This window comes from Astyanax mexicanus, unplaced genomic scaffold, assembly GCF_023375975.1.
Source record: "Astyanax mexicanus isolate ESR-SI-001 unplaced genomic scaffold, AstMex3_surface scaffold_50, whole genome shotgun sequence".
NCBI classification, from domain to species: Eukaryota; Metazoa; Chordata; class Actinopteri; order Characiformes; family Acestrorhamphidae; genus Astyanax; species Astyanax mexicanus.
The window spans coordinates 52454-67660 of record NW_026040060.1 but is presented as its reverse complement, the minus strand read 5'-3'; the positions used below and the strand labels follow the sequence as shown (position 1 = coordinate 67660).

Here is a 15207-nt window from a genome sequence, read left to right as displayed (position 1 = left end):
TCCGGACCCATTGCGGAATCGTTTGCAGAGTTTATGGCCAACATCAATTCCTCCAGTGTAAAGGGGTTATTATATGATTCTGTGTTAGTGGTCTGAAAGCAAACGGGCAGCTGCTCTCTAGACAATCTGATTCTGTTAAAGTCCGTCTGATAGTTCATTGCGGATGAAATGGATTTGAAATGTGCAGCAAGAGCATTAGCAATGTCCTTTTCTGAGGTTAAAAGGCGATCCTCAGTCTTGATGTGGCGTAGTTGGGAGGGATTACCTTTATTCTTCATGTTTTTGACCATATTCCACACAAGTCTTGATGAAGAAGTTACTTTCAGTGTAGAAACAAAGGCCTCCCAGGAACTTCTTTTGGCCTGGTTGATGATCCTTCGAGCTTGTGCCCTGGAGATTTTCAAAAGGGTCAGGTTCTGTGCGGTAGGTTGGCTGCTAAACTTTCTCTCAGCTTTTTTCCGTGCTCTTATTGCAGATTTGCAATCGTCATTGAACCACGGATTTCTACGTTTCCTGGCCTTCCCTGAGGATTTGGGTATTGAATCTGCTGCAGAGCGAAGAAGGATATCCGAAAAATGCTGTATAGAGTAATGTCTAGCCAGATCAAGATGCTGTAAGTTGCAGTCGCACAAATAGCTAAACAATGTCCAATCTGCCTTTTTAAAATTCCATTTCTGTTTAGATGCTGTGCCGAGCCTGTTCTGTATGCCAATGAGTAGGGGAAAGTGATCACTTCCACAAAGGTCGTCCCCTCTTTGCCAGGTCATATCAGTATAAATTCCCGGAGAACACAAGGAGAGATCAATAGCAGAATATACTCCATGTCCTGGATGAAGGTATGTATTGGAACCTGTATTTAATAAGCACAAACTGCTTGAAGAAAGCAGGTGTTCCACCAATCTGCCTGTAGGATTTGTACGGACACTGCCCCATATAGGGTTGTGGGCGTTGAAGTCCCCCAGCATAAGAATGGGTGAGGGTAATTGTTCGATAAGGTTGTTCAAATCCTGGCTTGAGCATTTGTATTTAGGAGGAAGATAAACAGAACATAAGGAAACAGAACATAAGGTTATAGTCTTGCGAAGGGAAATCCGGATAGCAGTGGCCTGGATGTTGGAAGTCAGAGAAATTGGACTGTGGATAACATTACCCTTAACTAGGATAGCTGTGCCTCCCTGTGCATTGAGAGGTCCAAGACCAGAGTAAGTTGAGTAGCCCTTTAAAGGGGGAATAAGAGATGTATTTATCTTGATTTCTTGCAGGCAAAAGGCGACTGGGTCTATTTCTGCTGTCAGGTGTTGAATCTCTGCAAAATTAGCTCGAAGACCTCGACAGTTCCATTGAATGATCTTACTATGGGCCGTTATGTAGGGGTTAGTCCGTTGTTTGGTCCTTGGGGATGGACTGCGGGGTTTGGGCTTTGCAGCTTCTAACATTTCAACATCTCTTACAACGTCTTTTCTTTTGTCGCTGTCTAGACTCATGGAAACTTGTGTGGCTGCTTTTTTCTTTGTCTTGCCTCTTGTTTTAGTTGCATCCGTTTTACGGACTACATTTTCAACCTTCGGTTTATCAGCAGATCCCTTGATACAGGTCACTACCTTTGGATTGTCATTCTTGATCCAGGTCAAATTTGTTTGAATCTCCCTACTCATAACTTTCTTAACTTTGGTCAGCAAATGTTTTCTCCATCCTGAAAACCGGAAGATTTTCAATTATTCTCCTTGCTTCAACATAGCTGACTTTTTTATGATGTCGAACTCTTTGTATCTCCTTTTCTTTTTGCCATACTGGACAGTCTTTGGCTGCAACACTGTGTGAACCAGCACAATTCACACATTTTGGTGGATTTTGGCATCCAGGTCCATGATCTTCCTCACCACCATTTCTGCAGTTTGTAGCACCATGCCCATACTTCTGGCATTTATAACACTGTAATGGGTTTGGGATATACAAATCAACTTGAGTTCTTAGGTATCCAATATTTATCTTATCTGGTGGGGTAGGTCGATTGAAAGTGATTATGTACGTATTTGTTCTAATAGTCGTATCTTGCCTTTTTATGATTACCCGCTTAACTTTAATAATTCCCTGTCCTTCCAATTCAGCCTCTATTTCTGCTTCTTCCATCCCCTCTAGCTCTTTAGTGCGAATCACACCCCTGCTGCTGTTCAAGAAGGGATGTAACACTCGCTCACACACTCGCTCACACACTCGCACACACACTCGCACACACACTCGCACACACACTCGCACACACACTCGCACATGTGTATTTGCAGGCATTCATGATTTGGATCTGTAGTAATCTCAGACTGTTGACTTTAGCTCACACTGCCTTTAAAATTATACAGCCTTTTCCTGCGCGCGCACACACACACACACACACACACTATACACACACACTGACCAGTGTTCAATCAACCTCAAGATAACACCTTACAACTTATACAGGTGTGGGTGTTCCCAAACTGTCTGTTCAGTTAATACTTTACATTCAATACCTCACTTATACTAGATAACAAATTACTCTCTCTCTCTGTCTCTCTCTCTGTCTCTCTCTCTGTCTCTCTGCAGCCTGTAGGTGTAACTTGCACGCCCGGCGCTGCAGGTTTAATATGGAGTTGTTTAAGCTCTCTGGACGGAGGAGTGGAGGAGTTTGTATGAACTGCAGACACAACACTGCCGGCCGACACTGCCACTACTGTAAAGAGGGATACTACAGAGACATGAGCCGACCAATCACACACCGGAAAGCGTGCAAAGGTAACTCACTATCACCAGTACTGTACTGTAGGCATGAAACACCGGGGGTGCAGGTGCGGTAGGTAGGGGCGGGGGGGTGCAGGTGCGGTAGGTAGGGGCGGGGGGGTGCAGGTGCGGTAGGTAGGGGCGGGGGGGTGCAGGTGTGATAGGTAGGGGCGGGGGGGGGGTGCAGGTGTGGTAGGGGCGGGGGGGGTGCAGGTGTGGTAGGTAGGGGCGGGGGGGTGCAGGTGTGGTAGGTAGGTGCGGGGGGGTGCAGGTGTGGTAGGTAGGGGCGGGGGGGTGCAGGTGTGGTAGGTAGGGGCGGGGGGGTGCAGGTGTAGTAGGTAGGGGCGGGGGGTGCAGGTGTGGTAGGTAGGTGCGGGGGGGGTGCAGGTGTGGTAGGTAGGTGCGGGGGGTGCAGGTGTGGTAGGAAGGGGCGGGGGGGTGCAGGTGTGGTAGGTAGGGGCGGGGGGGTGCAGGTGCGGTAGGTAGGGGCGGGGGGGTGCAGGTGCGGTAGGTAGGGGCGGGGGGGTCCAGGTGTGGTAGGAAGGGGCGGGGGGTGCAGGTGTGGTAGGTAAGGGCAGAATCCTCTCCTCCTCACAGCTGATGGTGAAGTTCAGTCTGCTTCACTCCTGAAAGACCCACTGAGATTAGTTCTAGTTTCTTCTTTCTGATCAGCAGAACAGCCGGATCTGAGAGTTCTTACCCAGAACTGGTTCTAGACTCATTAGTGGAAGGGGGTCATTACTGCATTACTGCATGTTTGGTTTTACAGTATTGAGGAGAATTTCGTGATGTTTGAGATGAGCGAGTGATTCTGCTGTAAGAGGGTTCAGTCCATCACCTCCTACAGGACAGAACCTGGATACTGGTCCTGTAAGTGTCCTGAGAGACGGTGGGTCGAGGCATCTCATGAAACTGAAGGCATTTAGGTTCGGGTCAGGTTTTAGGATTTTGGGGTTTTGGGGTTTTAGGATTTTGGGGTTTTGAGGTTTGGGGTTTTGGGGTTTTGACCAGCAGCAGCAGATCAGGATGAGCTGGATCTTGTGGGTTTTATATCTAACAGGATGCAGGAAGCTGGAAGCTCTGGATCGGTTTCAGACTCCCGATTCTCTCAAAGAAAGACCAGCGAGTCTTGAGATGAAAAGGAATGTAGTGATCAATCAATTAAACTGAAAATATTTACAAACACAACAGATTACATATTAACTCAGTAAATATCACAACATTCCACACTTAAACACCTTCTGAGACTTTAAACAGCACTTAAACCCCTCATTCAGCTGCTACTGTTGTTTTAAAGCAAGGGAAGGGATGGCAGAAGTAATTGCTGGCTAATCAATTAATAAAGCAATAATACACTTGAGGTTTGTGCTATAAGGTGTAATATTGGCACTGCTTTTACAATATTGCAAGTGTATTATTGTGATTATACCACAGTTCCATTATCTCTGTTTATTGAAAGATTTTAAAGAGTTAAAGAGGAGGAGAAAATAGGATCTGATTGGTTATACAAACTCTGCCAGTTAAAATAGTTCCATTGCTGCTCTGTTTGTAGCTGCACTGTTTGGTTTGTAAGCGCTGCATCGTTGCTAGGTTACCTGTATGTGGCAGAGTAATACATGGAGAGCTTCGGTTACAGTGCATTATCGGCTGATAACGGCACTCATAGAACGCCTCTCAGCCAATCACATTGCAGGGTCGGAACTAACCCTGCAATGTGAATTTCCCCTCGGGGATCAATAAAGTATCTATCTATCTATCTATCTATCTATCTATCTATCTATCTATCTATCTATCTATCTATCTATCTATCTATCTATCTATCTATCTATCTATCTATCTATCTATCTATCTATCTATCTATCTATCTATCTATCTATCTATCTATCTATCTATCTACAGTATTATCAAAAAACAATTGTCAGATCAATCAACAGCCAGAATAATGTTCAGCTGCAGGTCTACTGTAGACGAGAAAGACACAAGATAAGTCTTTTATAAATCTATGTTCTAAGTCTACGCTAACACCCCATACGCTAACACCCGATACGCTAACACCCGATACGCTAACACCCGATATGCTAACACCAAGCCCACAGAGGATTCCCAATGGGCTTTCCTCATTACGAGATCCTGCCTGACCCAACCAGGCTGAACCAGAACCAGAACCAGAATCCGAATCAAAACCAGATCCAGAACAAGAACCAGAATCAGAACGAGAAGCAGAACCAGAACCAGAATCAGAACCAGATCCAGATCCAGAACAAGATCAAGATCAAGAACCAGAACCAGAACCAGATTCAGAATCAGAATCAAAACCAGATCCAGAACCAGAACCAGAACCAGAACCAGAATCAGAACGAGAAGCAGAACCAGAATTAGAACAAGAACCAGACTATACACTATACACACACTACACGCACTATACACACACACTACACACACACTACACACACACACACACACAAACACACTACACACACACACAATACACACACTATACACACACACTATACACACTACACGCACTATACACACACACTACACACACACTACACACACTATACACACTATACACACACTATACACACACTACACACACACACACTACACACACACACTATACACACACTACACGCACTATACACACACACTACACACACACTATACACACTATACACACACTACACACACACACTATACACACACTACACACACACACTATACACACACTATACACACACTACACACACACTACACACACACTACACACACACTACACACACCCTACACACACTATACACACACACACACTATACATACACACACTCACACAGATGTGTTTTAAAGGTGGTTGTTTTTCTGAGAGGAGGGGGAACTGAAGAGTTCTTTAGTATGTGTGATCCTCAGTGTACATTTACCAAAACATTAGAAATAAAGAAGAAGAAGAAGAAGAAGAGTGTACCCTGTCTGACTGAAGAAGAGCTTGAGGAACAGAGATCAGACTCTGGGGGGGTGGAGTACTGTTATACACCAGCACTAATATCACCTTTATGAAGATCATAAAAAAAACACTCCCACTCGGCTTTAGAAGATTTCAAAGAAACATCTAAAACAGGTCTGATCCATCCTAAAACACTGCTGAAGAGAAAGAATGCAGAGATTCTTAAAGAGAACTGTTAAACATGGGGGTGGGTGGATCATGCTGTGATCTGCACTCAGTGGCACAGAAACATTTCACTGCTAAAGGAAAGAATAGGTCCAGAGCTTCAACAGCAACATTATGATCCCAAACACACCTCAGCTCCCACAGTGCACCAGCAAGCTAAAGCTAAAGCTAAAGCTATTTCAGCACAGTTACAGAACGCTCTGGTACATCATACTCTGGGTCAGAGTACAGTAGATCATGGTGCTTCTCCATCAGCAGCCGGAGTCTGAGAGAGAGAGAGAGAGAGAGAGAGAGAGTACAGTTGGTCATGCTGTTTCTCCATCAGCAGCTGGAGTCTGAGAGAGAGAGAGAGAGAGAGAGGGAGAGAGAGTACAGTAGGTTGTGCAGTTTCTCCATCAGCAGCTGGAGTCTGAGAGAGAGAGAGAGAGAGAGTACAGTAGGTCATGCTGCTTCTCCATCAGCAGCCGGAGTCTGAGAGAGAGAGAGAGAGAGAGAGAGAGAGAGAGTACAGTAGGTCATGCTGCTTCTCCATCAGCAGCCAGAGTCTGAGAGAGAGAGAGAGGGAGAGAGAGAGAGTACAGTAGGTTGTGCAGTTTCTCCATCAGCAGCCGGAGTCTGAGAGAGAGAGAGAGAGAGAGAGAGTACAGTAGGTTGTGCAGTTTCTCCATCAGCAGCCGGAGTCTGAGAGAGAGAGAGTACAGTAGGTCATTGTGCTGTTTCTCCATCAGCAGCCGGAGTCTGAGAGAGAGAGAGAGAGAGAGAGAGAGTACAGTAGGTTGTGCTGTTTCTCCATCAGCAGCCGGAGTCTGAGAGAGAGAGAGAGAGAGAGAGAGAGAGAGAGAGAGAGAGCAGTAGGTCATGCTGCGCTCACTCTCCTAGTGTCGGGAATGTTATATTTGATCAGAAAATAAACACTAACGGTGGTGAGAGACCACACTGCACACTGAGAGAATTCCCCACATTCCAGAGCGCCATTCCCAACGCACCTGCTCACACACACACACACACACACACACACACACACACACACACACACACACACACACTCATTTTGATACAGTGTGAAATCGGATCAGTGTTCTTTAGCCTTCATTCCAGACTTGCAACACCACACACACTCCTTGTCTGCCTGTGTGTGTGTGTGTGTGTGTGTGTGTGTGTGTGTGTGTGTGTGTGTGTGTGTGTGTGTGTCCGGGTCTGGTCCGGGTCACACACTGGGGGTCATGTGTTAGAGGTTAGAGATCATTAGAACGGATTGTGTTGCAGAGGCTGGAGAACATTATGATATTTGTGAATGTGTGTAGTGTGTGTGGTGTGTAGTTTGTGTGTATGTGTATAGTGTGTGTGTGTGTGTGTGTGAGCTGCCAGGTGCAGAACTGAAACAGAAGAATGTGGGAAACTCTGGGAATTCTCTGATGCGGCTTCATAAAAGCACTGATACACTCGTCACTGTTACTGATATCCGTTAGCTTAAATGCTAATTTTGAGGGTTTAGCAGCAATTTTAATAACTGCTGGTAAAATGATCTCCAACATGTAATCAGAAGCCCGTGTTAAACGCTCACACCTGGTATCAGGCGTAGTGATCAGCCCAAAACAACCACACTGAGACCCAGACGTTTATGATGAGAACAGAATCTGGTCTTATTCACACTATCAAATACACTCCTTGTGTTTTTCGGCTAAAAGGCTGTTCAGGTGGAGTTTAATCTGATTTATTACCGAGATCATTAACTTATTAAACAGCTTTAACTGAAGCTAATCTCTGCTGCTCCATGATAAACTACACTAAAACATGCTTATCCATGACACAGAACCCTCTTCCTGTATTTACTTTATTAACCGCGCCCCAGACAGATCTGACCAATCAGAGGAGAGAACATCATCATAAGGTGGTGTGATGCTTTTTGTTGTGCCTGTGGTTTTCCTTGGTGAAACCAAAGTGTGTGCATGTAGTGTGCAGTGTGTGTGTTTAGTGTAGTGTGTGAGTGTGTGTGTAGTGTGTGTGTTTAGTGTAGTGTGTGTTTAGTGTAGTGTGTGGTTAGTGTAGTGTGTGTGTGTGTAGTGTGTGTGTTTAGTGTAGTGTGTGTGTGTGTAGTGTGTGTGTTTAGTGTAGTGTGTGTGTGTTTAGTGTAGTGTGTGTTTAGTGTAGTGTGTGTGTTTAGTGTAGTGTGTGTGTGTAGTGTGTGTGTTTAGTGTAGTGTGTGTTTAGTGTAGTGTGTGTGTTTAGTATAGTGTGTGTGTAGTGTGTGTGTTTAGTGTAGTGTGTTTAGTGTAGTGAGTGTGTGTGTAGTGTGTGTTTAGTGTAGTGTGTGTGTGTAGTGTGTGTGTTTAGTGTAGTGTGTGTTTAGTGTAGTGAGTGTGTGTGTAGTGTGTGTTTAGTGTAGTGTGTGTGTGTAGTGTGTGTGTTTAGTGTAGTGTGTGTTTAGTGTAGTGAGTGTGTGTGTAGTGTGTGTTTAGTGTAGTGTGTGTGTAGTGTGTGTGTTTAGTGTAGTGTGTGTGTGTGTTTAGTGTAGTGTGTGTGTAGTGTGTGTGTTTAGTGTAGTGAGTGTGTGTGTAGTGTTTGTGTTTAGTGTAGTGTGTGTGTGAAGTGTGTGTGTTTAGTGTAGTGTGTGTATTTAGTGTAGTGTGTGTAGTGTGTGTGTTTAGTGTAGTGTGTGTGTGTAGTGTGCAGTGTGTGTGTGTTTAGTGCAGTGTGTGTGTGTTTAGTGTAGTGTGTGTGTAGTGTGTGTGTTTAGTGTAGTGTGTGTGTTTAGTGTAGTGTGTGTGTTTAGTGTAGTGTGTGTGTGTAGTGTGTGTGTTTAGTGTAGTGTGTGTGTTTAGTGTAGTGTGTGTGTTTAGTGTAGTGTGTGTGTTTATTGTAGTGTGTGTGTTTATTGTAGTGTGTGTGTTTAGTGTAGTGTGTGTGGTCAGTGTAGTGTGTGTTTAGTGTAGTGTGTGTGTTTAGAGTAGTGTGTGTGTTTAGTGTAGTGTGTGTGTTTAGTGTAGTGTGTGTGTTTAGTGTAGTGTGTGTGTAGTGTGTGTGTTTAGTGTAGTGTGTGTGTTTAGTGTAGTGTGTGTGTTTAGTGTAGTGTGTGTGTTTAGTGTGTGTGTGTGTTTAGTGTAGTGTGTGTGTGTGTATGTAGTGTGTGTGTTTAGTGTAGTGTGTGTGTTTAGTGTAGTGTGTGTGTTTATTGTAGTGTGTGTGTTTAGTGTAGTGTGTGTGTGTGTGTAGTGTGTGTGTTTAGTGTAGTGTGTGTTTAGTGTAGTGTGTGTGTTTTGTGTAGTGTGTAGTGTGTGTGTTTAGTGTAGTGTGTGTGGTTAGTGTAGTGTGTGTGTTTATTGTAGTGTGTAGTGTGTGTGTTTAGTGTAGTGTGTGTGGTTAGTGTAGTGTGTAGTGTGTGTGTTTAGTGTAGTGTGTGTGGTTAGTGTAGTGTGTGTGTTTATTGTAGTGTGTGTGTTTAGTGTAGTGTGTGTGTGTGTGTAGTGTGTGTGTTTAGTGTAGTGTGTGTTTAGTGTAGTGTGTGTGTTTTGTGTAGTGTGTGTGTGTGTGTGTGTAGTGTGTGTGTTTAGTGTAGTGTGTGTTTAGTGTAGTGTGTGTTTAGTGTAGTGTGTGTTTAGTGTAGTGTGTGTGTTTTGTGTAGTGTGTGTTTAGTGTAGTGTGTGTTTAGTGTAGTGTGTGTGTTTTGTGTAGTGTGTGTTTAGTGTAGTGTGTGTGTTTAGTGTAGTGTGTGTGTTTAGTGTAGTGTGTGTGTTTAGTGTAGTGTGTGTGTTTAGTGTGTGTGTTTAGTGTAGTGTGTGTGTTTTGTGTAGTGTGTGTTTAGTGTAGTGTGTGTTTAGTGTAGTGTGTGTGTTTTGTGTAGTGTGTGTTTAGTGTAGTGTGTGTGTTTTGTGTAGTGTGTGTTTAGTGTAGTGTGTGTGTTTTGTGTAGTGTGTGTTTAGTGTAGTGTGTGTGTTTTGTGTAGTGTGTGTTTAGTGTAGTGTGTGTGTTTTGTGTAGTGTGTGTTTAGTGTAGTGTGTGTGTTTTGTGTAGTGTGTGTTTAGTGTAGTGTGTGTGTTTTGTGTAGTGTGTGTTTAGTGTAGTGTGTGTGTTTAGTGTAGTGTGTGTTTAGTGTAGTGTGTGTGTTTTGTGTAGTGTGTGTTTAGTGTAGTGTGTGTGTTTTGTGTAGTGTGTGTTTAGTGTAGTGTGTGTGTTTTGTGTAGTGTGTGTTTAGTGTAGTGTGTGTGTGTGTGTAGTGTGTGTTTAGTGTAGTGTGTGTGTTTAGTGTAGTGTGTGTTTTGTGTAGTGTGTGTTTAGTGTAGTGTGTGTGTTTTGTGTAGTGTGTGTTTAGTGTAGTGTGTGTGTTTAGTGTAGTGTGTGTGTTTAGTGTAGTGTGTGTGTTTAGTGTGTGTGTTTAGTGTAGTGTGTGTGTGTAGTGTGTGTGTTTTGTGTAGTGTGTGTTTAGTGTAGTGTGTGTGTTTTGTGTAGTGTGTGTTTAGTGTAGTGTGTGTGTTTAGTGTAGTGTGTGTGTTTAGTGTAGTGTGTGTGTTTAGTGTAGTGTGTGTGTTTAGTGTGTGTGTTTAGTGTAGTGTGTGTGTGTAGTGTGTGTGTTTAGTGTAGTGTGTGTGTGTGTAGTGTGTGTTTAGTGTAGTGTGTGTGTTTAGTGTAGTGTGTGTTTAGTGTAGTGTGTGTGTTTAGTGTAGTGTGTGTTTAGTGTAGTGTGTGTGTTTTGTGTAGTGTGTGTGTGTGTGTGTAGTGTGTGTGTTTAGTGTAGTGTGTGTTGGTCAGAAGGCCGGATATGATCTCTGAAATGAAACAGCTCCAGACCTTTCCAACAGATCCCACTCCACCACTAAACACAGTGTGTGTGTGTGTGTGTGTGTGTGTGTGTGTGTGTGTGTGTGTTTGTGATGTTGGCTCACCCAAAGAACACACAGTGTCCTCTAAAAGCACATTTAACAGCAACTGAGGTGTGTGTGTGTGTTTACGGGAAGTGTGTGTGTCGGGGTGAGTGCCACGGGGCTCTTACAGAACCGGACAGACGCTGTTAACGCGGGCACTTGGACTTCCGTACATAAGGAAGTGCCAACCTAGCCTACACACTTTATACACACACACATATACACACACACTACCAGTCAATCAGTGTGAAGGGAAAACTAAAAAGGAAATATTAACATCCAGCTACCCCTCCCCCTCTCCTCAGCGTGTGACTGCCACCCGGTGGGCGCTGCAGGAAAGACGTGTAATCAGACGACGGGTCAGTGCCCGTGTAAAGACGGCGTGACCGGGATCACCTGCAACCGCTGCGCTAAGGGCTACCAGCAGAGCCGCTCACCTGTAGCTCCCTGCATCAGTGAGTAACACTCCTGTAGAGCACCGTACTGATACATCACTATTACACTCTACTGATTCACTATTACCTCTTAAAACTATGTTAAAGTTGATTTCAGTCTAAATGTATCTTAATCGATCTAAATGTTCTTATCTGTAAATCTCTTTTTTCAGAGATTCCTGTGATTAACCCCACAGCAGTGATCAGCAGCACTGAGGGACCTGCAGGTCAGTATCTCACCTCTAGAACACTAGATAAGTGCATTTCCAGCAGCAGTAGAACCCAGGCTTACGGTGGGTGTAGTGTTTCTGTAAATCTGCATTGTGACAACGTCAGTTGTAAAAAGCGATATACAAAAAAATTTGATTTAATTTGTATCATCATGACATAAGAAGGGTTAGGAAGAATTTGCTGTAATTTAAAAATCAGTTCTGATTTAAGAGCTAACTGTGTTTCTTCTTCTCAGACTGTGAGTCCTACTGTAAACCACCTAAAGGAAACCTGAAGATCAACATGAAGAAATACTGCAAGAAAGACTACGGTACGCATGCACACGGACACACACACGGACAGGTGGACACACTGACACGTGCACACAGGCAGACAAACACAGACATGCACAGATGCAAAGAAGCACAGACGAATAGGCGAACAGGCGAAAAGGCAAGCACACAAAAAGTGACAGACAAAAAGGCGCACGGATGCAAAAATGCAAAGGCACACAGATTTAAAAAAATTCAGACGAAAAGGTGAACAGATGTGTGCTATTGTTTGCTAACTCTAATCTGTGTGTGTGTGTGTGTTTGTGTAGCTGTGCTGGTGAGCGTGCTGGACATGGAGACGGTTGGGGACTGGGCAAAGTTTGCGGTGAGCCTGGTGTCGGTGTATAAGAGCAGGGAGCCGCTGAAGAGAGGCGAGAACCTGCTGTGGGTCCACATGAAGGACCTGGCCTGCAAGTGTCCTCGGATACACATGGGCAAGCGCTTCCTCATACTGGGCTCCACAGAGGGCGGGGCCAGCCCGGAGGGGGCGGGGCTGGTGGCCGATAAAAACAGTCTGGTCATCCAGTGGCGGGACATCTGGACACGGCGCCTCCGCAAGTTCCAGCGCAAGGAGAAGAAGGGCAAGTGCAGCAACGCGTGATCTGACGCGACGGCGCACGCCCCCGCTGCGTGACCCTACTGACCTTACTGACCTCATATGGGGGGGTCACATGTGGACTGTTGGTCAGCCTTGTGAAGGGACCATAAAAAAAGGACAATAAAGACTGGTGCAGAAACCACTAGTAACAGATACACACACTTACATTACACCTACACACACACACACAAAAGTGAGACATGAACCACTACCCATCTCCAGTCTGGAGGGCAGTAACGAGGTCTGTTTTTAATCCTGAGAGGAATCTTCAGTTCTGTGTTAAAGAATCAATGGTTGTAATGAGTTCTGATCTAAACACAAACAATAAACACCTGGTTCTGTCTGAGGCAGAAATGTAAATGATTACAGGTGTGGTCTAAATAGACACTGGGTCTTACCACAAGAGGGTGTAAAAGAGCTTCCACTGCTGCCCTATAATAAGTCTCTCTGATGCTCAGAGGTGGGTAGTGTACCTCTTGGTGAGAGATCACTGTCAGACAGGCCTCTATGACGCACTCAGACATAACAGGACTCAGAGCTCATAACAGGACATTCATTAAAAACAATCTGTTATCCATCCTCTGTTCCCTTCGTCTGCAGTAATGTGTAAATTAAAAACTGGGCCACTGCTCAGAGACTGTGTTGTCTTTAGACACAAAACCAGGTTCTGTTTGGGATCTGATGATGGTCAGGTTTGCGTTTGGAGTCTCATGTTAAAGCTTCAATCCTGCCTTTGACCTGGACTGAGGAGTTCACACTGTAAACTGCAGGTGTGATTGATGATCTGAGGATCATCTCATACAGTGAGAGTCAGTCACTCCTAGTAGTGATAGGAGGAACAGTGATCTCAGTGATCTGTGCAGAACATCCTGCAGATCCATGTGTTGCTGCCTCTCACACCGAACTTCCAACTGATAGCAGCATTTTCCACAGGGTACTATAGCTTCCTTTCTGTTGCAGTAGAGTTTTCACCAATAAACTTATTCTTTCACTCTAATACTGTAATCACTACTTTATCATTATTACACTCACACATACCTACATTCACTACTTTACTACTATAAACAGCTTGGGGCGTTATTTTTTGTGTCGGTAAGTGTAAAAACAGATTCTACGCTAGAAGATTCTTCAGTAGATCTTTCTGCTCGACAACAAAATCCCTGAACATCACAACTCTGTAGAAACAACGGCCAGCAATTACACTGTGTTCACATGATGTCAGAATCATGGAGATATGAGTTTCTGCCCTGGCACACACGTCTCCCATCTCTTGCCCCGGCACACGCCCTGTAACACTCCCCGTCACACACTCCCCGTCACACACATTATCTCCACTATTGATATTCCTTTCCTTTAACAATGCTCCGTCTGTTATTGGTTGTTTGGGCACATTCCTTTAGTTTGTAATGTTAATTAATTTACTATGTTTAATTCATTATGGAACAATGCTGTTTATTATTCATCAGCTGGTGCGGTTTTCCAAAAGATCAGAAGAAAACTGTTTTTAATGTTTTATCACGCTGACAGTAAAGCAGGTGAAGCGAGGTGCTTATAACTCCGACTTCTCATCGGAGAAGCAGAAACTCCTGACTACAGCAGAAGACCCGCCCCCTCATCACAGCTACTGTCTGCATCACACTGCAACAACCTGATCAAACCGAGCATTTACTAATAAAATACTCAAAAAGCAGCAGCATTTTAAGCAAACAATGTCACCGTATTTATTAACACTGAGCGGGGGTTTATTAATATTTATTTATTAATGTTCTCATAGTGAAACACTGAACTGGGGCCAGTTACTAAAATTTGCACTGTGCTGAATTTGATCTTAGATCAGAACTCTGAAATTACTGAAACATGAGGCCCAACATTTCAAAAATCCCTCAAATCAACACAGCAATATGAAAACAGGGAGAGAGGAGAAAGAGCTCACCCAGGTTCTCCAACCTCCAACCTCAGTCCTCCATAACAATGGCTGCCACTACTTCCTCTTCAAAAGGCAGAGCTTCATTTTCAAAATAAGAGTCCCAGCTGGAATGAACAGGAAAGATCCTCTCAGTGAGAAATCCTAAAAGAAATGAAGAATAACATTAATAAATACCTGAAATCCAGGTAACTGTTGATCATACAGGTCCCGCCGTGTGGAGATTTAATACCTTAATCCACACACACAAGCCACGCCCACTATTCTCTATATATACTCTATATAAACCATTCACAACTGCAGCTGCACAGCTTAAGTGCTAAGTGGTTGCTGTGGTATTTATCGGTGGTTGCTATGGGCGTGGATGATTCTGAATGGATTAATTGAACAGAGCTGGCAGAACGTAGCTACGTGTTTTTACCTCTAAAACCGTAATATAAATATAATAAAATTATCCGGTGTGCATATAAAACATTACAAATTATACCTATTATATTAAAATGTGTAACTTTCTATTATATACTTTGTATAATACTTTATTTATACACAGATCAACCTTTATTAAAACCAGCTCCATATAGTAATGAAACTGTTCAGACATAAAATTATAACAACCTTCTGTTTCTGTTTTTTCCCGGTAGCTGGTTTTAATATTACTCTTACATTACTCCTAGATTCCTATATTAATTATTCAATTTATTAAAATAACTTTGTTTTTTTTCTTTAAGTAAATATAAACAGTGTTAAAGAGCTTATTAAATAGCAGGATATATAGTGGATCATTACAGATACTTTAGTTTAAAAGTTCCAGGCACTGAGGAAAATAAAATCCTGTACAGAATAAAATAAATTATAATGGTTTATAATCGTATCACAGACTCTGAATGGTGATCTAATGTTATAGAGGTGCTTAGAAATCCTCCCACCCCCTTC

The 15207-nt window shown here is 43.6% G+C and overlaps 1 protein-coding gene across 2 annotated transcripts in view; it reads left to right on the top strand.

The window, feature by feature from the left end:
* LOC125797555 (netrin-3-like) overlaps nt 1–13347 on the top strand; it is a 275873-nt gene extending 262526 nt beyond the window's left edge. For both annotated transcript variants that reach the window (XM_049474017.1, XM_049474018.1), the window contains exons 3-7: nt 2578–2766; nt 11082–11231; nt 11384–11437; nt 11677–11751; nt 12022–13347. In XM_049474017.1, the coding sequence (XP_049329974.1) occupies nt 2578–2766; nt 11082–11231; nt 11384–11437; nt 11677–11751; nt 12022–12353 (800 nt within the window). In that variant the 3' untranslated portion in view covers nt 12354–13347. The remainder of the gene's footprint in view (nt 1–2577; nt 2767–11081; nt 11232–11383; nt 11438–11676; nt 11752–12021) is intronic.
* Nucleotides 13348–15207: the final 1860 nt, after the last annotated feature.